At 58.6% G+C, this 22,366-nt stretch overlaps 4 protein-coding genes across 4 annotated transcripts; 3 read left to right on the forward strand and 1 right to left on the reverse strand.

The window, feature by feature from the left end:
* Window positions 1-3,642: 3,642 nt before the first annotated feature.
* Window positions 3,643-7,047, forward strand: CGGC5_v001149 (uncharacterized protein; the record flags this gene model as incomplete). Its single annotated transcript, XM_032030019.1, has 1 exon — window positions 3,643-7,047. One exon carries the CDS (start codon window positions 3,643-3,645, stop codon window positions 7,045-7,047), a length of 3,405 nt encoding a protein of 1,134 aa, XP_031890345.1.
* Window positions 7,048-12,930: 5,883 nt separating this feature from the next.
* Window positions 12,931-15,281, forward strand: CGGC5_v001150 (Flavin carrier protein 2; the record flags this gene model as incomplete). Its single annotated transcript, XM_066150781.1, has 4 exons — window positions 12,931-13,249; window positions 13,303-14,874; window positions 14,929-15,103; window positions 15,155-15,281. 4 exons carry the CDS (start codon window positions 12,931-12,933, stop codon window positions 15,279-15,281), a joined length of 2,193 nt encoding a protein of 730 aa, XP_066009726.1.
* A 1,736-nt stretch (window positions 15,282-17,017) lies between these two features.
* PPE1 (Protein phosphatase methylesterase 1) lies at window positions 17,018-18,391 on the forward strand (the record flags this gene model as incomplete). The annotated part of the gene is made up of 3 exons (XM_032030022.1): window positions 17,018-17,244; window positions 17,335-18,173; window positions 18,225-18,391. 3 exons carry the CDS (start codon window positions 17,018-17,020, stop codon window positions 18,389-18,391), a joined length of 1,233 nt encoding a protein of 410 aa, XP_031890346.1.
* Window positions 18,392-19,344: 953 nt separating this feature from the next.
* ANAPC2 (Anaphase-promoting complex subunit 2) lies at window positions 19,345-22,092 on the reverse strand (the record flags this gene model as incomplete). The annotated part of the gene is made up of 1 exon (XM_032030024.1): window positions 19,345-22,092. The coding sequence occupies one exon, from the start codon at window positions 22,090-22,092 to the stop codon at window positions 19,345-19,347; it is 2,748 nt and encodes a 915-aa protein (XP_031890350.1).
* Window positions 22,093-22,366: the final 274 nt, after the last annotated feature.

A 22,366-nucleotide genomic window follows, 5' to 3' on the forward strand; every position in this document is an offset into this window, starting at 1 on the left:
TCTTGCTCCCGCCCCAGGCCTGCATCGCATGGCTCACTCAGCTCGAGGGTCTGTGGTGGACTCTGCCAGATGCAAAGATCTTGGCAATCCAACGCCGCAGCGCTTCATTGGCGCTGCCGGCTGACTGTTGCTAGATACATTCGCGCTGCCATGTTCGGGTAGTGCACCGGTCCGGTCGGCGAGAGGTAATTCGTCAACAGGATGATCAGGTCGCCCATTTGGCTTTCAACCTCGAGCAATGTGACGCAATCAGGGCAAGTGAATGTCTCTGTCCACTGGTGCCAACAGAAACCCTTTGGTTCAGCTGGTAGTCGCCGGGGCTCGTTGCATCGGCGATCTCGAGTGGTTTCCTCTCCTCTCCTCTTCTCGCACCTGTTTGACCGTGGTGCATCTTGACGACATCTGCCGGAATGCAATGCCCACGATGGCCGGGCCTGTGCCGCAGCGGCACACCGCAAATCGGGACTTCGGGGTCGGTGTGGCGCTGCGCAGCCTCGATGGTGCTTGTTCTGTGCCGTGGTCGGCGAGGTGCACCGCCCGGTCTTCCTTGTCGTTGAGGAACTGCGTGGAGTGGTCGCCCAGGGTTCCCGACGTCGATAAATAACCCGAGTGCCATCGCCGCACCGCAGCTTGCGGCTGTGCTTAATGGTGCCAGACCCCACAGATAGATATCCGTCCCTGGCGTCCGATGCGGCGCGACGTTTGCCATGTTTCGTGGATGCGAGAGCGATGACATGACCACGAGAGCGACGCGAAGAAACGTTTTGCTAGCAACGGGTCCAGCGCTGCAACAGTCAACGTGCCGCACCTGTCAGCCACAGCTCCGCGGGAATGCCATCCCGGAGCAGGGGCCGGACAATGACATCAACCGCTGCAGGTCTGACTGACGATCGCCAGGGCTCTCGAGGTCAAACATTGCGACGTCCAAGGAAGAAAGGGACGGGTCGAAATGTGAATCAGCCGGATATGGAAGTGTGCCTCTCGGTGAGCACAGGCTGACCGGAGCACGACCTGAGAGATTAAGCAGCACGCAGCAAACACCAAACCAACCATCAAGCATCAAGCTCTCGAGGGTCGAGGGATGCGGCAGTGGCTGCTTTCTGTAACGTGCTGCGTGGGTGACCAAGGGCGTGTCTGTGTCTGTCTGCCCTGGGGCTGAGGAGAAAGCCCAGCGGGTGCATCAGAGAACGCCTCGCTCGTCGAGGAAAAGTGGAAGAAGTGCAGCTGGGCGTGGCATCCATGGAGGTTAGGTAGTCGGATACCTCGGTTCGCAGCGAGGAAGCGGTGGGCGGGGGAGGTTCCTTCCAATCTGAGCCCGCCCGGCCCCCATTCCGCCCTACGGCCAAGTGTGCCTGTGGCTGCTACTACTTGCTAGGTACATAGTGGCTGCGTCCTCCACTCACAGCGGCCCCTTGATTTAGGGGACCCACTGTGCGGGGCGTCGCGCTGCGAGAGGTGCCGCGGAACGAACAAGACTTGGACTAAAATGCGAAGGGTAAGGGAAAGCGAGAGGACGTAGACGGGAAAGAGGGGGGAAGCTTTTCGGGGGTCCAGCGAAGAAACACGCAGCAGCGCCAAATAAGGTACGGGGCCACTGTACGCAGTAGTGTAGGATTGCCTTACGCAGTAGGTGTGCAGGTGGTGCTCCCTCGTACCTTGTGCCGGGTGGTTCGCATTTGCTTGCATTCCACTGGACGGATGCCTTGCAGCAAGGCAGCCAGAGGAACCCCTCAGCATCGACGTATGGTCCTTTCTAGTGTAAGATGCACCGTCTGGCCAGTGGCTATCAGATGCTTTTCGTCAGATGTCTCTCAACTCTGCTCTATTAGCATATGCTTCCTGTGAGAATGCACATGCCTCCTCGCGGCGGTTGAGGTTTCGGCTGAACGACTGGTCTGAACCCTCGACTGGTCGTCCACGACGATGGCTGTAGATGGTGTCGACAGCCCGAACAAGCCAGGAACCTTATGGGACCTGGACCTGGACTGGGCCTGACTACGGCCTGCTGCCCCCTCTTCAATTGTAACCGCATCTCGTCGAGCAGAGGGCGGCGTTGTGGCGGCGCATTACCGCCTCGGTGGGCTGCGCATCCCGACCAGGATGTTGCCGCCCACACTCGACACGAAATCCGACCGAGACAACTCGATGTGGGATGGTATGGGATGGGATGGGAGCTCTCCTACGCAGTCCCAAGGTATGTAGTAGCTAGCTGAATCTGAACACAGGCAGCAGGACGGCCAGAGAGACAAGACAACCCAGAGACAAGCAGGTGATGGCACTAGACTAGGCAGACTGGACAGCAGCCCTAGACAGGCCCCGTCCCGTCCATCTCCATGTCTCTGCTGTCCAACGGCAAGGTACCTCAGGTAGATACTTGCTACTGCCATACTGGTGACGTTGGTTTGGCCTGCAGCAGAGGTACGCTTGACGTGCTGTGCTGTTCTATGCAGCACAGAAAACAAGCCGTCGACCTTAACTTTACCAACCTACTTGCTTTAGGTAGATACTTTAGCCACACCTCACTTGGCTTCCGCTCCCTTGGATCAGCTACCTGCGCACCCGTACCTCGGGCAGGTACCTCCCAAGTCCCGCGTCCCACCCCCAACCTTCCAACCACACAGCACTCGTCCCTTTCGTCCCATCGTCCATCACTTGGGCATCTTCCTCTCTCTCACTCTCCCACCACCCTCTCCCCTCCTTCAGATCTGTCTGTCTCCAAGGCTTGTCGACTCTGCCACAATCAGTCCGATGCCACGACCTTAGGCTCTCTCCCACGCGCCTCGCCTCGTTTTCCAGTCTCTGCATGAAATCATCGAGTCTCGTCCAGCCTCTACCGCGCCCCGGACACTGGATTTCGAGCCTCTTTAAACATACAGATCGCGGATAATCAGTCGCATATCCCACTCCCGTCATCCCGCTCCGCGCTCCCTGCTGGACGTTCGAACCCCCGCCAAAACCACCATCCTCCGGTCCACCAGTCTCCATTTTGGACATCTCCCTTTTTGCGACCACCAACATCAAAAGAGCGTGAGCGCATCGCCAGAAGCCGCAATTACGGTCGCACCAGCACACGTTGTTGGCACTGCTGATCGTTAGGCCCATTCCGACCCTGGCTGCTTGTCCCCGGTTCTTGGTGCGGCGGCGCGCGCAAAAGACATCAGCCAGCAGAATAAGCGCTGGTCAAAAGGCGCCGCCAACCCACCTCTCTCTGGACCACCCTACCGCCGCCCCTCCACCACGGAACACATTTCTTGTGGCTTTCTCCCCCAGCCTGCCGAGGGCCAGACGTTTCTCTCCCAGAAACAACATCTTTCTCCAGCGCAGCCTTGATCTCGTCGGATTAACGCACATTTATTTGCCTCAAAAGTTGGCTACACATTTGACGAGGCCTGCACGACGCTGCCTCACTGTGCTTGCCAACACTCGCTTCGACCTGCCGTGTGTCGTGTAGCTCCTACAGCTTCTACTCTACGCAAGAACATGACATAGTATTCCCCAAGCATCGAGAGCAAACCTGCCTCAGCCTTGGACTCCAGTCACTTGACCAATTTCCAAGACTGGCCAACGCTTTGAACAAGACCTAGATACTCTCCATCCACCGCCGTACGCTCTTGCGCGCGCCCGGCTCAATCATCAGTCACCATGACTTCGACCTACGCCGTTCCAGCCTCGTTCCACGACGAGCAGGCGAACGAACCCCGCAACCCCTCCCCGCCGACAGGAGGCAATCAGCGCCGATTGACTGCCACCTCCTCGTTTGACCCGAATCACCTCTCGCCTGCGTCGCAACTCCAGAGCAGCTCCGTGTCGCCCAACTACAACGACACCCCAGCCGAGTCCATCTCAACCTACAGCCAGTACCACAGCGACTACACCAGTGACATGGATGACTCCCTCGACCCCTTTTTCGGCGTCGACTTCAACGCAACAGAGCCCGGCACGCCCTCGTTCCTTGGCCCAGAGAGCAGGACCGACAGTTTCGGCCAGAACGCCATCGCCCAGAGCTTCAGTGAGGCCCGGAAGCGCAACGGAACCCTGGAGGCCAACTCGTATCCCTTCACCCCCGAACAGACAGCTTCGCTCCACACCACGTCCCCGGGAAGCGACCGCAGGACGATTGCCAAGTCCGTGCCCGACCGCCTCCCGACTTCTATCTCACCTCAGGAGCTCCAGAGACCTTTCCAGGCGCAGTCTTTCGCCCCCTACGCAGTGCAGCAGCCTAATCCCACCCTCCAGCCGACGCCCGATCCCAGCGGCAGCGGCCGTTCCAGCGAGGACGGGGCCGTGCCGTCCCCGGCCATGGCCGCCGCCCAGAGCCCGCGAGTCACCGTCTCCATGTGGGGCAAGGACGACGCCGAGCCTGTGCAGTCGATCGAGCGCACCTTCACCCCGGACGACGAGAACTCGTCGACGGCGCGCGGCGGCGGCATCAGCTCTGCGGGGGACCTGATTTCTTCGCAGGAGCATGCGCCATCGCGGCGCTCATCTCTCAGCCGCCGGGGCCTGGATCCCGACAACAGGCCGTCAATCGAGGTCGCCAGCGTCAATGAGATGGTGACCCGCGGCGAGATTGAGAAAAAGAACCAGGAGGTTAACCAGTGGCTTAACAAATCCGTCGCTCCGCCTCCGCCTCAGGAGACCGTGCAGGCCAGTCCCAAAGACGTGGCCGAGGATGAACGTCTGAACAGGCCCATTGACCTCGGTGACCAGACCGAGAATCGCCAGCAGTCGGGACAGACCTACTTTACCGGTGGAGGCGGCGAGATGACAGCCACAGACTTGCACATAATGCGCCAAAACAGAGTCTGGGGTGACGCGCCGACAATCCAACAGATCAGCGGACCCAGCACAGATAGGTATCAACCCGAGTCGTCACAAGCTGCAATCGCCCGCTTCAACAGGATGTGCATGGACAATGAGTCCATCGTTTCTAAGGCGGCCACGTGGGGCACCCGCCGCCGAAACTCCCTGCCCAGTCTACACGACGTGGACACCGAGAATGTCACAAGCGGCAGCTTATTGAAGAAGTTGTCCATCAGCAGGGGCGAGGGCGGCCGGAGACCGAGCATCCTGAAAGAGCTGCGCGGCATTGTTCGCCGGCCGAGCGCCACGTTCAAACGGTCGAGGAGCATCCACGAGGACGAGCCCAATAGGGCTGAGGCGTCGCCCCCCGAGAAACGGGAGAGCTTGCCTAGCCTCATGCCAGGCCGCACCGGCAGCTGGGGCACCAAGAAGGCGCCGACACCGAGCATCAACACCGCTCTGATCTCCATGGGCGGCACCGTGGCCTCCATCGGGACAACCCATGCCAGGACCGGCTCGATCAGTGCCACGCCCATCACGTCGCCCAAGAGCCCCTTTGGCGGACTGCAGGTCAGGAATACGCTGCGACGACCAAGGAGCAAGTCCGACCTGCCCAAGGGAAGCAGTGGCAGTGGCGAGACACACTCCAACCTCGTGGGCATGTGGAGGAAGACAGGCGGTCCGCCGGTGGCTAACCTCGCAAAGACTTCATCCACCAACCTCGACCTGGATGATGACGATGACGACGATGATGATTTTGAGGAGGGCGAGGGCAACTCCGAGTCTGGCAAGCTGATTGACAGCATCACGCCAAACTTTGCAGGATTTCAGCAGCACATTCTGAGTCTGAATCCGGACCTGGCCGACAACCACAACTTCCTCGTCGACCGAATCGCCCACCAGCAGGTTGTTCGGTACAAGACGCTCCTCAACGCCAAGGTCAAGCACCTCGGCATTGGGGCAGCCTGCACGAGCGGCAATCTCTGCCAGGCCCGTGGCGGTCGGCCCGTCCTCCTCGACCAGCGGGGTGACCTCCGCGAGCTCGACCCGTTGTCCACCGGCCTTGACTCCGGAGACGGGGACTCGACACCCATCGAGGGTGCCATTACCAAAGACAGCTTCCCCCAGGACATTCCCATGCCGCCCACCCAGTCTCTGCCGGCCGAGTTCGAATGTCAACTGTGCTTTGCGCTGAAGAAACCAAAGAAGCCGTCTGACTGGACCAAGCACGTCCACGAAGACGTGCAGCCATTCACCTGCACCTGGGACAGATGCAGAGACCCCAAGATCTTCAAGCGCAAGGCCGACTGGGTGCGCCACGAGAACGAGGGGCACCGCCACCTAGAATGGTGGACCTGCGACGTCGAGGACTGCCGCCATACATGCTACCGCCGCGATAACTTTTTGCAGCATCTTGTCCGCGAACACAAGTTCACCGAGCCCAAGAACAAGACGAAGGCGGCCATCAAACGGGCCGGTGGCATGGACCCGACGTGGCAGAAGGTGGAGCAGTGTCGCCATGAAACCACCAAGAAGCCCCAGGAGGAGGCGTGCCGGTTCTGCGGGAAGCAGTTCCCGTCGTGGAAGAAGCTCACGGTTCACCTGGCCAAGCACATGGAGCACATCAGCCTGCCCATCCTCCGGCTTGTCGCGGCCAAGGAGCTGGAGCCGGACACGATCATCAGCCCCGTGCAAGACCCGCCCCCGAGGACCATCTTCCCAGATCCCTTGAGCGCCACCTCGGCCGTCAAGACCGAGCCGTCTCAGCCGCAGGGCTTCATGAACCCGTACCAGCAAAACATGATGCCAAACAGCGGGTTCCAGTCCATGGATCAGTTTGGCTATGCGACGGGCAACGCCGGCAACTCTTTTGACTACATGTATGGCACACAGTACACGAACAATGGCCAGTCGATGGGCGGCCACAACATGCTGGGGGTCAGCCAACCCGTCAACCATGGGTTCAACCAGCAATACCAGAATGCCAACAACATGGGCCTCTCTGGTAGCTTTATGGGCGCACAACAGTTTGGGTCAATGGCGCCCGACACTGAGCCCTTTCCCTCCCTGGATCAGAATGCCTTGGGATTACAGCAGCCCTCGCAGATGGGCTCCCAGATGACCTATGATGGGCTCATGGGACAAAACAGCATCAACAAGAACCAGTACGGCTCTCAGGGGTCGATTTCACCGTACTCACACTCGCCCCTCCAAGGCGGCGGTGGTTTCTATCCTCCCCAGTGAGGTGTGGAGCATATCCCGTCTTCAGATTGGCGCGTATTATGGATACCCCTCTTACCTTGTGTATTGTTATGTCGACTACAGAGCTGCTCAGGCAAGCTTGGTGTTTGGAAGGGTGAATTCTTTTTATGAAATTTTGACGAAATATCTATCACGGCCGACACAAGATGGGAGTGGCGAGGCGTCCACGAGTGAAATAGTAAACCGGATATGACGTGTTTAATCTACCAGCAGCGAGTGCTGTTGTTGGGAGTGGTCTGCTACGTAGTTCGGGCACTGGCCGATGTTGGGCAGGTGGTGACGAGATGAGGCCGCCGAGGAACATAGACAGCGGACTGATTCGAGTGGGCGGGAAATTACCATTCTTTCTCTTTGACAATGTAAAAAGCCCGGATAGACAAACCATACGCACTACGCAAAGCAAGCCTACCTGTTGTTATCTGATGGCAGTGCACGCACGCGATGTGACATGTTGCGTGAGATGGGACCGTCCCCCCCCCCCCCCTTGGGTCCACCAGAGAAGCATTTTTAGCACCCGTCAGTCCAATTTTCCAGGAGGGCCGACGAATGGACGAGAATCGATCTGGCGAGGGTGGGTGATTTGCGCCCAGCTGCCGAAGCGAGCCGGATCCCCGAGGAGTTATCGAGACGGACGCAGGCCGTTGGACGGATGGCCAGAGGAGGAACCAGGTTTTTGGGTGGAGGGACCACAGATTACCAAGGCAAGAAGACGCAAGACCAAAAGCAAAAAAAGCGTGTTGCAATTCGCAAATGATGGAGAAGGGGTGGTGGGATGGGGATTGCGAGGACCCGCTTCATACGAGGCGCAATGCCTCCCCACCCGCCCCGGTTCACTGCTCGCTGTTCCTGAGCAGCTGCCAGCGCGTCGTGGGTTGTGGATAAGTGGTTAATGACGGGACGGACGGCGGGCTGGCGGGCGGCGGGCACAGGTGGATGATCCCCGATGCTGTCTTGTGCACGCAAGACGGAAGATGGCGGGGGGGCTGTTGCATATCTCTGTTGCGGGAAGGAGATGGGAGGAGACGGACGGAGACGGGGGACGGAGGTTATTCTGGATCTGGTGCCTGATTGTCGGTATCGTGCATGGAAGCGTGCGTGAGGTAGAGAGGTGTTGGTGGGAGGTCCTTGTTAGAGGGCGTCGGTCTGGATTTCTTGATGGGGAAGGCATGGGCGGTTCATGGGCATGGATTTTGTGACGACGAGGAGGGCTTTGGACGGTGCAGAGTTGTGATGTGTGATGTGATGTCCGTCTTTTCTTGGGTTGAGCTGCGAGGTGAGACATTGTGTCTTGCCTTGTAGCTCGGCCCGGCCGGTTAGACACTGGGAGCGAGGGGGCGTGAACATTCCTAGGAGAAGCAACGGAAGACTCTCGGGACAAGGCCTTTTTTGCAGATTGGCGAGGGAAAAGAAAGGCGGAGGATCAGGGCATTGTTGGGACGCGTTTCTGGCGCAGCAGGTATAGAATGCCGGAGGGGGATTATGACGAATGGGAGGTATATTGAGGTTCTTGTTAATGTGCTCTGCGCCGTCATTTGACACCGTGAGGTGAGTAGCGTGTCCCGAGGGGTCGGAGCACGGGGATGGCAATGGAGGCATGATGCATGTTTGGATGGGGAGGCAGCCAGTGACGGATGTTTCTTTTACAGTTTTGTGTTTCCCCGTGGGATAACTGCAGATACGGTAAAGTCTCTGGTTTTCTGACTACGCAGCAGTGAGAAGCACTCTGCATATACGAGAGGTTACCTAGGGGTTGAAGCACACGGCGTGGAACCAAGGTTTCTGGCGTTTTGTTTCTGGTGATCGACCTGCGGTAGGGTGACAGTGGCATGACGGACAAACACTGAGACAGACACATTCCTCGGGATGGCAACCGTGAGGCACGCACGACGTTGCCGACTGGCGAGACGATGACGGCGGGCTGGGGAAGGGAGGGGAGCCTCTTGCTGCTGAGTACGGGGGTTGAGGGTTTCGTGATGGGCAGAAAGTCCCAGTCCCAGTCCCAGTACCAGGGACGGGGAACCGAGGGCGAAGGGGAAGAAACAGACTTGTTTTGGATGGACGGTGACGAAAGACCGGATTGCATTTCAAGGTTTTGGAGGGGTTTGTGAGGGGAAAGACGAGGAGTGGCTCAGCTCAGCTTTTACGCTAAAAAAGGATTCAAGTCGACGAGAGATCGGACGGGATTGACAAGATTGGCACGTCTGAGCTGGGGGCATCTGAGGCGTGAGTCGTTGCGTAAAGGCGCATCTGCTGGCGCATCCGAGCTGGAAGGGAGGTGGCGCATGCTTGAGGCGGCGGCGGTATGCTCGTGCTGTGCGTCGAACCGTCCGTACTAGACCGTCCAGACGAAGGGTTCAAGCAGGTTTGACGGGCAGACGCACGGCAGCGCTCGAACGGACGTGGCGCGTCACTTTTTTTCTTCACACGACCCGGTTTGCGCCACTGACAGGACGACATGGCATGGCGAGCAGCAACAAGGCGCAACCCGGGGGCCACGGGCGGGAGAGAGGGAGCGAACGGGAGATGGGACGGCGGCAATGTAGGTACAAATTACGGTAGCAGTGTAATTCCCGACGATGCTTGATTGCTGGACGTGCTGCGAGGAGAGAGGGAGAGCATGGACAGAGAGACGGTCGAGAGGGTGGGATCACCTTGCCTTATCTCTGTGGGACACGCGCGGCGGTTGGGGCCGTTGACGTTGACATTGACGGCGCCGGATATTGGAAAGTTTGCTGTTAAGACGATGGCGAGGGTGGTATTGACGACTTATGCTGGTAATGCCAGCCGTGCGGTTGCATGCAAGTCGTGGTAGCGACGATGGATAGAGACGGCCTGGATTGTGACGTGGAGGGCTGGGTTATTTTTAATAGCAGGCAATTTTCCAGGGTATCAATCAGCGAGCCAGCTATCAATCAATAATCGACCCGTTCGAGGGGAAACAGTGGTTCTGGCGTCTGGTTGAGGGAGAGGCAGAGTCAAGACCAAGACAATCGAGCGGGAAAATTTCCCGTAGTCTCGGTGGTGAATTTCTTCAAGCCCCCGCCGAAGCCTACGAAGCGAGAAACATGTTCGACCTCGCGCTGGCATTCGTCGTCGTCGATTGATGATGGATGGCGTCTTTTCGTCTCCTCGGCGAAGAATTTGCTGTTCCTGCTCCTCCTTCTCCGTGATGACTGATGATGGCGCAGTTTCAGACAGGACCGGGGTCCGGGACCGGTCTGGTTCGGGATTCCCTGCTCTGGGCGTGGCGCCGGCCGCTTTACCCCCGCCCTCGCCTGCCCGCGGGGCCCTTTGTTCAACTGTTGTTCATGTTCATGTTCTCTGCCCACGCGAGACGCTCTGCCGTTTGCTCGTCGCTAAGAGAAAACGTTCAAGTACTTGCGTGAGAGAGGTCGAACGGCGTCAGCCAATGAGCCCAATCAAAAAAAAGCCCCGTCGAGGCATTCGAGACCGGTTTAGCCACCCACCACCCACTACGGTAGGAAAGGAAAGGCGCGAAAAAAGAAGAAGGGAAAAAAGCACTCCCCTGTCGATCTCCTGGCCAAGCCCCCTCCGAGACCCCTGACTGATGCAGGGGCGCTTGCAAGTTGCAGCTCGGGGGGCGAGTGAGAGTTGTGAACGGTGCTGTTTCTTCAAGGCCCCTGATTGTTCACACCTACTGGATTTTGCAGCGTCTATTACTGCGTATGGACAGCACATGCCGCTGGGCGACTGGTCAAGCGCCCGAGGGAAGAGAGACACCGGAGGTTGGGCAGCGGTTCGTTTGTGAATCATGTCCGGTGGATAGGATTGTGTCTCAGCTCCACAAGAAAGAATGGACTGCCACGCAGATTTTCTATCTCTGTGTATCAAGTTCATCCGCTACTCATCGTTCAGTGCCCAGTGGTGGTTGATGCCTGCTATCCGTCGTTGGATGCCGGACACCAAACGGTGGTAATTTGGTGGCAGGTCGTAGTGAGCAGATTGGATTGCCAGGTACTCATGCAGCACGCGCATGGTGCAGAGGTACTTCCGCCCGCTGCCTGCTGGAAGCAATTTGTTCCCTGCTGCAATCCCGGGCCCCCCAATCTCTTGTTTCCTCACCAGCAAGGACTCGCAGCGGCGACGGACCAGTCCAGACTGGCCGAACACACGACACCACCACGAGTCTAGACAGATGCCATCCAGGGGCTCGTTGCTTGTGCCGTTTGCCTGTACTGTGCGGTAAGGCACACCACGCCCGTCGGTCCGTCTGATACGCTACCGTATTCCTCCCTCTTCCCTGCAGTAGCTTCGTCCCAACTGCGCGCAGGACTCGCTCGACCGACCAAGCTAACAACATGAAGGCGCGCCATCAGACGGGACGGCGGACGACAAGCACGCCGCACCATGCCATGGCTGGCGCCGGTGCCGTGCCCGGCCATGGCAGTTGACGCTGCAAAGACTCTCTCCAGACTGCACAGCACAGCGGGAGATGACTGCCCACGGTACCTGAAAGCCCAACCTTGGGAAGACGACAGACCCAGTTCGTCAGCGCCGGGTCGCGCGTGGGCCGTCCCAATCCTTGGGTTATTACTGGCCATATGAGGCCCGACAGGGGCAGCGACACCTTTGCAGGCCTTCGGCTGGCTGAGAGGACTCCGTGAGCAAGGAACATGTCAGGGACGAGGCTCCAATCGAACTTGCGCCTAGTGGAGTCGGCCGGGGTATGGACGGGGGTGTGGACGAACACGACGACCTGCCTTTGCTTTGCGTCTGTCTGTCTCTGCTGCTGCTGAGCGAGTGCTTCGCAGACACAGCTCGATAGAGAGAGAGGGCTTCTGGTCCAGTCCAGTCCAGGGTCCATGTCCACCATGTCCCATTTCAACATGGGCCTGTGGATGAGAACAGACGACGCTGAGGTCGCTTCCAGGCTTGGGTCCCCGTCTCCCGCCAACCATCGATCGCCAATCGCTTCCCCTTCTGCCCAGTTCGTGTTCGTCCTTTTCCCTCTCCGTCCTTCTCGTCCCTCTTGCATCTGAACCACCCATCCATCCTCCCTCCCTCCTCTCTCTCCTTCCACACCACACTCTCCACCACCACCTCCTGACCGGCGTGCCTTTCTCAGCATCGTCACCTTTCGCTCGTTTCATATACCCGCCCGTGGACTTTAGCCTCTTTTCTCGCCCAGCCACTGTCTCTCCTTCTCTTTGGCTGTATCCGGCAGACACACACATTCTCTCTCTCTCACTCAACACACAAACACGCGCCTTAACAACTCCATCATCGCCTCACCAAACATAGGTTCTCGATCTTGTCCCGTCGATCCAGCTCTCTCGACGGCGAGCACGAGGCCTTTCTCAGGCTCGCAACAGCAACACGACAAGGGCCCTGCAAAGGCACTCCGCTGCCCGCCCGATTTTCCCTTCTTTCCAGGTTGATCCTCGGCCGCCTTACTTTTCTCTCTCTCGTCCTTTTCTGTAGAGCTGTGCTTGCTTCTCGGTTACCTCTTACAACCTTCTTTCCAATCATCTCTCGTACTCTACAACCTGGTTTCCTTTGGTCTCACGACTCGCCCATATACCCACCCACCGACGCGACGACGACGACTTCGATAGCACTCACCCAGCTTCGACACTAGAGGACCCGACGACAACACACGGCTTCCATCTCTCACTCAATTCTGTATCAAAGCGTATCAAATTCGTGGACAGGGACGGCAAAGACTCATTGTTGGGAGTAACTTGGGAAAGAAAGAAGCTTGTAAAGGCTCAGAACGCATAGACTCTTTTTGGATATACCCATCTGCGGCTTGGGGAAGAATCATCGATTCCCGAAACAGAAACAAACGACGACGAACCACGAACGTTTACCGAAACCCCCTTTTTATTTACTCCAAATCACAAAATGACGCGATCCGCGCCGAGTTGGGGCCCGAGGAGGCTGTTGGCCGTGGCCGCCACCTTCGCCACCAGCACCCTCGCCGACTCGATCCTCAAGACTAGCAGCTTCACCACCTGCGGCAACGACTCCGCCATCACTGTACAGAAGATTGACATTCAGTACAACAACGACGACAAGACCGTCACTTTCGACGTAGCAGGAACGAGCGCCAAGAGCCAGAACGTAACCGCTGTGTTGGATGTTACCGCCTACGGAACCGCCATCTACTCCAACAGCTTCAACCCGTGCGATGCCGGCACCTACGTCGAGCAGCTTTGCCCTGGTATGTACTGGCTTTTGGGCGAGACTCAAGACGCGTAAACTGACATGACACAGTTCCCGCCGGATCCTTCTCTGCCCGTGGAACCCAGAAGATCCCCGATGAGTACGCCAGCATGGTCCCGGCCATCGCCTTCCAGGTTCCCGACATCGCTGCCCAGGCCAAGCTGCAGCTCAACACGCTCGACTCCTCAACTCAGGTTGCCTGCATCACGTCCCAGGTCACCAACGGCAAGACCGCCAGCGTTGCCGCCGTTTCCTACGTCGCCGCCGGCGTTGCCGCCCTCGCTCTCGTTGCCGGCGGCGTCTCTGCCGTCAGCGGAGCCTTTGCCGGAACGAGCGCCGCCCTCAGCGGCCACGGCGGCGCCGGCACGATGAGCCCCAGTTTCACCGAGGTTGCTGGCTGGTTCCAGGGCATGGCCATGAACGGCATGCTCTCCGTCAACTACCCTCCCGTCTACCGCAGCTTCACCAAGAACTTTGGCTTCTCCACCGGCATCATCCCCTGGACCGACATGCAGATCGCGATTGACAACTTCCGCGGAGCCACCGGTGGTGACCTCACCAAGGACAGCATCGAGGTCCTCAAGAACAGCACCCTCGTCCTCAGCGACGGCTCCACCATTGACGGCAACAGCACCCTCTTCAAGGCCAAGCGCGCCATGGAGACCTTTGCCCTCCTCGCCAGAGACATCGAGACGAGCGTCAACGGAACGACCAGCGGCGACGCCGGCGACGACCCCGTCAGCACCATCAAGCAGAAGGTCCAGGGCATCACTGCCTTTGTCAACACCCTTAGCGTCCCTAAGTCTAACACCTTCATGACCGTCCTCCTCATCGTCGCCATCATCATCGCGGCCATCATCGTCGGCATTCTCCTCGTCAAGGTCATCCTCGAGTTCTGGGCCCTCTTCGGCAGCTTCCCCAAGGGTCTGGCCGGTTTCCGCGAGCACTACTGGGGATCCATCGCCCGCACCATCACCCAGCTCATCCTCCTGCTATACGGCATCTGGGTCCTGTACTGCATCTTCCAGTTCACCAACGGCGACTCGTGGGCGGCCAAGGCGTTGGCCGGTGTCAGTCTGGGCATCTTCACGGCCATCCTCGCCTTCTTCTCCTACAAGATCTGGAGCACTGCTCGCAAGCTGAAGAACGCCGAGGGTGACGTCAGCGGCCTGTACAACGACAAGTCCAACTGGATGAAGTACTCCCTCTTCTACGAGTCCTACAAGAAGAGCTACTGGTGGATCTTTGTCCCCGTCATCATCTACGCGTTCGCCAAGGGCACCATCCTCGCCGCTGGCGACGGCCACGGCATGGCGCAGACCTCTGCCCAGCTCATCGTCGAGGGCCTGATGCTCATCCTGCTCCTCTGGGCCCGCCCCTTTGAGCGCAAGTCGGGCAACGTCATCAACATCGCCATCCAGGTCGTCCGTGTCCTGTCCGTCGCCTGCATCCTCGTCTTCGTCGAGGAGTTTGGCATCGCCCAGACCACCCAGACCGTCACCGGTGTCGTTCTCATCGCCGTCCAGTCCGCCCTCACCGGCGTCCTGGCTCTGCTCATCATCTGGAACGCCGTCAACGCCTGCATCAAGGAGAACCCCCACCGCAAGCGCAGAAAGGAGATGGGTAAGTCTGACCACGCACATCATTATCAAAAGCACATTGCTAACCCCCCTACAGAGAAGATGCAGCGTGACATGGACACCCTCACGCCGCTCGACGCCCGCAACTCCCTCCTCATGGACCGCAAGGACCCCGAGCACGGCACCACCTTCTCCATGAGCAGCGTCCCCGAGAAGAAGGGCGGCCGCCCCGAGTCCCCCGACGCCTACCTCGGCGCTGCCGGCCACGCCCCGTACCACCCCCTGACGCCCAACACGCCTTACAACAACCCTAACGAGAGCAGGGACAACCTTGTTCTCGGCGCGGCACCCATCGCTGACAGGAACCCCACGCTGCCCAACGTCGGCGGCGGGCCCGGCTACCAAGGCGGATACGGAGGAGGCGGTGGCTACCGCGGAGTGTATCACTAAACGGTGTGCTGAACGGGAAAGAAAGGGGGACCGCTGCCACCAGCTGGCGCGTTGCCGGCCCTTTTGAATGAACAATGAACATAGAAAACCCTACCCCAAAGTGTGGAATGTATGAACCCAATGGATATGTATCCGATACCAAGGCCATATCCAGAAAGAGCCACTTTATATCTCTTTTTCCTTATTTTTTATTTATATTATCAACCAAATTTCCTTGCCTAGTCTCTCATTTCTCCATACCAACATACCTCTGCGCATGGTCATGATGTCGACGGCTGTAGTGTTTTTTTAAACTCTCCTATGTATCTTTCTTTCGAACAGGGGAGGGTGGGAAGGACAGTGCAGTCGCTCTCCATGTACACTACAAGAAGAGTCTACCATAACCAAAATGGACAATTCTGTTTAGTACTTTTGACCGCAAGGTTTTTCTAGGGGTTTATTGCCATGGCAGCGAAAAATGGGAGGAGGGTGTTTTAGATACCTTTTTTTTTTTTTTTCCTCCTCCCCGCCAAACCTACCCCCGCCGCTTTTCTTTCTCGCGGTGGGCTTCGATCAGTATATATACATTAGCTACAATGAATGGACCGCCCAAAATTAATACTGAACACGGCCTTGTTCTGCAACGGTGATGATCGTCGCGGTAGGTACCTGAGAGATCGTCGGCCAAGGGGGGAGGGAGGGGACGGACCCGCGCGCGCATGTCTTGGCCCTTTTCTTGCCGGCTTGGCTAGGCATGGTGGCCCATCATGACTTGCGTTGACGCGTCTCTCGGGGGTTGGGGATCAACAGGCGGGCGAGATTTGAGATTTGCTTTGCAGGTGAGCCTGACGAAGATGCCTGTGTTCATCGTTGGGTCTGGCCCACACGCCTGCCGAGCATGAGAGCTTGGCTGGAGGAGATGGCTTGATGTGTTTGATTGCGATGGGGTTGTTGGATGTCGAGTCGATGGACTTGCACTGTACGGAGGAGAGGCTTCTCTGGGCATGGTTGCGTGCTGCGTTGTTTAGGTCGTTAAGCACAGAGCAGACTTGTCCTGGCCTCCTTATCTACCTAGGTGGTCATTAGTAGCAGCAGTCTCTTTGTCGTTGTTGTTTCGCCCTGAGCCTCATGTCCCACGTTGCACACTATGTTCGTATCGGACGCAAGCTGAACAGGCGTCACATTGCAGATCATTTCAGAAACCTCGTGATGGAGGCAAAAATGCTCTCGCCATGAACATTTGAATTCTACAGAGATAGCTTTCCAAGACGTGTTGTTTCGACGTTGAGGGGCGATTTCTATGTCTAGGTCCCTGGTTGACGCCGGGGCTCCGTTCCGGGGGCTTGCTCTTTTCGAATGTCCAGGTGCACAGTAAATAACGGAGATTTCCATGGACGTCTTCGCACAGTGACGTGCCGCCAGTTGCAGTGGCTGCGTACAGTGCCAACGGCGTCACTGCCCCTCATCACCCCACTGAACGTCATCCACACACCAAACGGCGCTCCGATCTTGGCCTCGCATCGCGGTCAACTCAACCCATCACCTGCCAACTCCTCGCCGGCACCGGTTCTGCTCTGCGATATCCTCCGTCGTCTGCCGGGCTCAGGCTCACACGACTCCAAGACAACAGAATTCCTTTGACGGTGCAGGCCCGCCCCGGTCACTTGCTCAGACTCTCCAACCACACGGCGACAAAACAAGCACCTCGGCCGCCTTATCGCATGGACTAAGCGCTCCTTGGCAGCTTAACCCCCAACATGAGTGAGTTACAAAAGGCCTGGGCGAAGAGGAAACTCGACCCCATGCACCCCCTGCCGGAGCCTCTCAACGACCTCGACGAGGAACCAGAGCACGACCAGGTCCCAGAGCTGCCGGACCACCCAGACGACGGCGACTCCTCCTCGGCCTCGTCCGCCTCGTCCGCCTCCTCAACAGGCACCGTCATCCCGTCGCCCAGCCAGAACCTGTTCGCTCGGCCGCAAGGGTAAGGAATTTTTTGTTTCCAGTCATCTCCGAGGGGCGCCGCTGCTGCTGCTGCGAGGGAGAGGTTCGGCACCGCTGATTCGGCTTCTAGTGTGTCGCGGGGCCGCACGCTGGAGCAGATCCCCTGGACGACGTACTTTGAGCGCGAGCTCTTCCTGAAGCAGCCCGGGGACGGCGAGGCCGAGGCCGAGGCCACCGTCACGTACCATGCCTACCTCAACTCGCCCGTGGACAAGGGGCCGCTATTCGTCATGCACCACGGCGCCGGCTCCTCGGGCCTCTCCTTCGCCGCCCTCTCGTCCGAAATCCGGAAACGCCTCCCCAATGCCGGCATCCTCTCCCCCGACGCCCGGGGCCACGGTTCCACCTCCGTCACCGACGGCACCGGCCTGGACCTCAAGCTCGACATCCTGACCGCGGACTTGTTCAACGTCATCCAGCTGACCAAGGCCCGCATGGGCTGGAAGGAGCTCCCGCCCGTCGTGCTGATCGGGCACTCCCTCGGCGGCGCCGTCGTCACGGACCTCGCCAAGACGGGCCGCCTCGGCGCCGCGCTGCTGGGCTACGGCGTGCTCGACGTCGTCGAGGGCTCCGCCATGGACGCCCTGCAGAGCATGCTGACGTACCTCTCGACGCGGCCGGGCGGCTTCGTGAGCCTGCAGTCGGGCATCGACTGGCACATCCGCTCGCGCACGATCCGCAACTCCGTCTCGGCGCGCACGTCGGTGCCGGCGCTGCTGGTATTCGACGACCGCGCCGATCCGACGCGGCCGTGGCGGTGGCGGACGGACCTCGCGGCGACGCAGCCGTTCTGGGAGGGCTGGTTCGTGGGTCTGAGCAAGAAGTTCCTCGAGGCACGCGGCGGGAAGCTGTTGTTGTTGGCGGGGACGGATAGGCTGGACACGGAGCTGACCATCGGCCAGATGCAGGGTGCGTTCGTCCCGTTGACTCGTTGCTATCGGCTAAGCTGACATGGACCAGGTAAATACGCTCTGCAGGTCTTCCCTGAAGCGGGCCACTTCATCCATGAGGACCTGCCGGAGAAGACGGCGCTGGCGGTGGTGGACTTTTACAGGCGGAACGACAGGAGCGCGCTGGTGCTGCCGCCAAAGGTGGGCGACCTGTTGAAGCAGGGCAAGAGGGTCTAGATGAGACTCTGGGAACGCACGCACGCACGCATTTTAGACTTTTCGGTTCTGTACATTCAGAGTTATACCCCTGAATCTGACTGCGGCGTAGACGACGGTTGAGCTAGGTGAAGAACACGCAGGCCGTGTGACCCGGTGTGATGGCGCGTCAGCAGCTGATGGGCATGGGGCAACGCCGGGACACTGGGGTCTCTTGGGGGACGAAAGTTGATCTTTAGGGGACGATAAAAGCTGTGGTGTAGGCGGCCTTGTGAGCTGTCTCTGGACCTCTGGACCTCTGTACCGGCCTGCAAGACGCGGGCGAGAAGACATCACCAGAGGATGATGAAGCATCAAACCGCGGAAGAACCCAAGAACTAGACTCGCCGTGCCACGATGCCTCTGGTGGTCGTCTGGCACTGCTGGAAAAGCCTACGTGGCCCAGGATGAGCCAGCATATGTAAATGAGCTAGACGAGCAAAATTGACGTACATTCGCCAAACCTGAAGAAGCAAATTACAAACGCCCTTGATATCGCTGGCGAGTGGCTTTGCATGTTCTCAAGACCTGGAAAAATCATGGCAACGGGCAGCATGAGACAGTGCCGTGTTGTTATCTACATCAAATTTGCGGTCTCCCCAAGATGTGTTCTGTAATCTCCATGGTGTCAAGCATGCGCAGTTAAATCTCCCTTGACCAGTACGCCGTCACCTGGTGAGCCATTGGTGCGCGTACACAGAGAGCATGCCTACATCATGTCGATGGACCAGCTGTTTGAGAAAATCATGCCTTGTGCCCCCGAATGAAGGTCAGCGAGTTTGGAAAGCCGGACCTCACAGGCACACTGCTCGTCGTGGAACGCATCATCTCCTGCTTGGGTATCATATTTATTGTCTATTTGTGGCTGACTACGTTGGAAATGATCAATCTCCAGCACGGCAGAACCACCGTCGAGAGCAGTCTCTCATTCATGTTCACTTCTTCGGGAGCTTGTACTTTCCGCCCGCCAGCTCCAGCTCCCCCTCGGCAATCTTCTCGCCGAGGAACTCCTGCAGCTCCTCGTTGCTCCAGGGAAACCCGTCCGCGATGAGCATCTTCATCATCATGGCAATCTGGAAAAGCGGCATCGCCGGGCTCGAGTTGGTGAGCATGCCGACGATGAACTGCCAGTAGACCTGCCGCTTCTCCTTCTCCTTTGCGTCGAGCGCCGGCTTCTTGGGTGAAAAGTCGCCAGACGGGGGGGCGCGCGCGTCGCCGTCGAAAGGCCCGGCGGCGGACGCGTCCTTGTCGACATCGTCTTCGAGCCTCTCAAGGACGACAAACGTGCCGGGTTCGGTTTCACGCAGGACGCGGTGGCTCACCCAAAAGTGTATAGCAGAGCGGATGAGATCGTCATCCATCTGCAGCATCTCCTCCAGCTGTTCAACCGTACGCCGCACAGGGACAGCTTCCGGGTCGGCGTCGTCCTCTTGAAAGGCGTAGATGACGACGGCTTCGTACGTCTTGCACTCCTGCTCGACCGTGCGGTCCTCCAGCTCCAGATTGACCGTTGCGATGCCGAGATTGTTGAGCCACGTGAGCTTGCGTGAAGACTTGAGACGTTCAAACTCCTCATCGTAGCGGCCCTGCATTTCGACGACGGGGCGTGGCAGGATAAAGTGCTCCCTGTCCATGCCGGGCCAAAAGAGCCGAGAAAGAATCTTGGTGTGGTAGGACGGAAGGTCCTTGGATCGGCGAGGAGGACCACCGATGTGGCCCGTCCTGACGTTCTTGGTGATGGTCGCATCGACTCTCCTAGAGTCTTGGATATCTCTGATCATGACGTCGCAGTTCTGCAAAGCGTTCTCGCCGAAGCGCTTCTTGAGCAGGTTAAGCACTCTGATCTCTTGGGGGAAGTCTGTTTGAGTAGACAGCAGTCTGCCCGCAATAATATTTTGGAACTCCTTGATGAAGATGTCCTGCGAGCCCAAGGCGTTGATGAGAGTGCCAATGACGTCTTCGGACTTGGGGCGCTTGTAGTTCACGCCCGCGTCGACCGGATCGGGGATCCACTCCATGTCGTCCCAGTCCAGCTCCTCGTCATCCGTCGCCGGACGCCGCTGCTGTGAGGGGTCGTTGAGGAGAACCGCGAGCTCCACGAGTTTGGTTTTGCCGGCCGTGTCGACATCTTCCGGACTGGACAGCAGGCCGGTGACGACGATGGGGATGGCGTCATCTCTCTGGCACAAGTAGAGCTGCAGGGAATGGACCACTCGGTCCAGGAGTACTTTGGAGTGGTCGAGAGCGTGAAAGGTCCGAATCATGGAGATGTACACGCGAAGTATATCGAGCGTCGACCGTCCCGGGTGAAGCAAACGCTTCTGTAACGCTGCCGAAAACGTATCCGTCAACTGCAGCCGTCTCTGCGGCGTGGTGATGGCCATGCGCAGGTCGTCCAGCGCCCCCCTACTCTCTGGCCATTGCAACACAATGTCGAAAAGCTCGTGGATGCGCATGACTGCCAATCTCCCGACTGCAATCTCCTTCCACTTTTCGACATCGCCCCAGGCAATCTCCCCGCTATCAAGGCGCGCAAACACCTCGACCGCCAACCGGGAGTAGCGGTTTTCCACCCAATCACTGAGTGCAGCAATGCAGCGTGAAGGTGTGCTGTGCTTCGCTGCGCGAGCGGTCAGCGAAGACCGTGGCGCATCCTTCCTGCCGTCTGCCTTTGATTGCGCCCAAGCCCCGGCGAAGGATGTCTTGATGTGCTCGGCCATTGTTGCATCCATCAACTCGGCAAACAGCACTTGGAACCGCTCGCCCGCAAGGCCGACCTTGTGTAGTGTCTCGACCATCTGCAGCAGCTCTTGCCGCGCTGCTTCCGCCGCCGCTGCTGCCTGGCCATCCCCTTGCAGGGCAGTCTCCCAAGATCTCCCAGACGAAGGCCGGGCCTGCATGCCCAGAACCTCCCTCATCAAGCGACCCAGGACCGCACGGAGAGATTCCATAAGCGCCTGTGACATGGAGTTGCCGATGACTGCGTGCAAATCGCGCCGGAACTTGTCGACCGCGATGTCCGCCTTCCTGGACTCGAGACCCCGCACGACAAGAGACAGGCCGTAGAGATACTGGCGGTGGGCTGCTTCTAGCGTATGGATGCTCCCCAGAAGAACCTGGCCCTGGTCTCCGTAGCTGTTGCATGCAGACAGCAGGGGCAGGACGTGATGGGCGAAGTGGTGGCGAACCTGCTGGGTGTGCCAGGAGAGAATGTCCTCCGTGTGAGTGGCATGCTGGACGTGTCTCTCGGGATGCAGTACCAGGCTCAGACTGTCATGGAACTCAGCGTCATGGTCCTGCGATTCCGTCGCCAGGGTCCCGAAGGAGTCTTCCGCGGCAACCGAGGCAGGTAACTGGATACGGGTCGTGACGACATGCCACGCTCGATCCCAGCGAACTTGGTCGCTGGCTTCAGTGGACTGGATGCCTGGGAGCGTCGACGGAGGGGATCCTGGGTGGTTCAAGGCCTTGCTGCCGCCGCGAAAGTGCGAGCGGGAGGGAGACTGGTGGTGTGGTGGCTGTGGTGACTGCGGTGTGCCACCGAATGGCTCGCTTTGCGCGGTGAACCTCTTTGAGGGTGTCGAATAAGGCGTAGGCTGCGAGATTTCCGTGTCAAAGACAGACTTGAACACCTTCTGCCTCTTGTTGGACCACCTCGAGGGCGGGTTCATCGTCAGGGCCATGGCTGCAGGCATGCACAAACGGCGTTCTCAAGCAGAAGGATTCGAGGCCCGCCTCATTGCAGATGTTGGGTTGTTGGCGACGTGGGCTGTCACTGGAGAAGTAGCAGTACTCTGTCGCTCTCGTGTTGCTCGATATCAAGTTATTGTCGCGATGTCGTCGCCGCCGTGAAGCGTCGTCGGTTTTGTTTACTCTCTCTGGTCGTGATGCCGACTAAGCGCTGCGCTTAGGTGCGTGTCCAAACATTGAATTTGGGGTGGTGAGGGTCCAGCCTAT

Source organism: Colletotrichum fructicola (assembly GCF_000319635.2).
Source record: "Colletotrichum fructicola Nara gc5 chromosome Unknown KSG_Nara_v1_contig01, whole genome shotgun sequence".
NCBI lineage: Eukaryota > Fungi > Ascomycota > Sordariomycetes > Glomerellales > Glomerellaceae > Colletotrichum > Colletotrichum fructicola.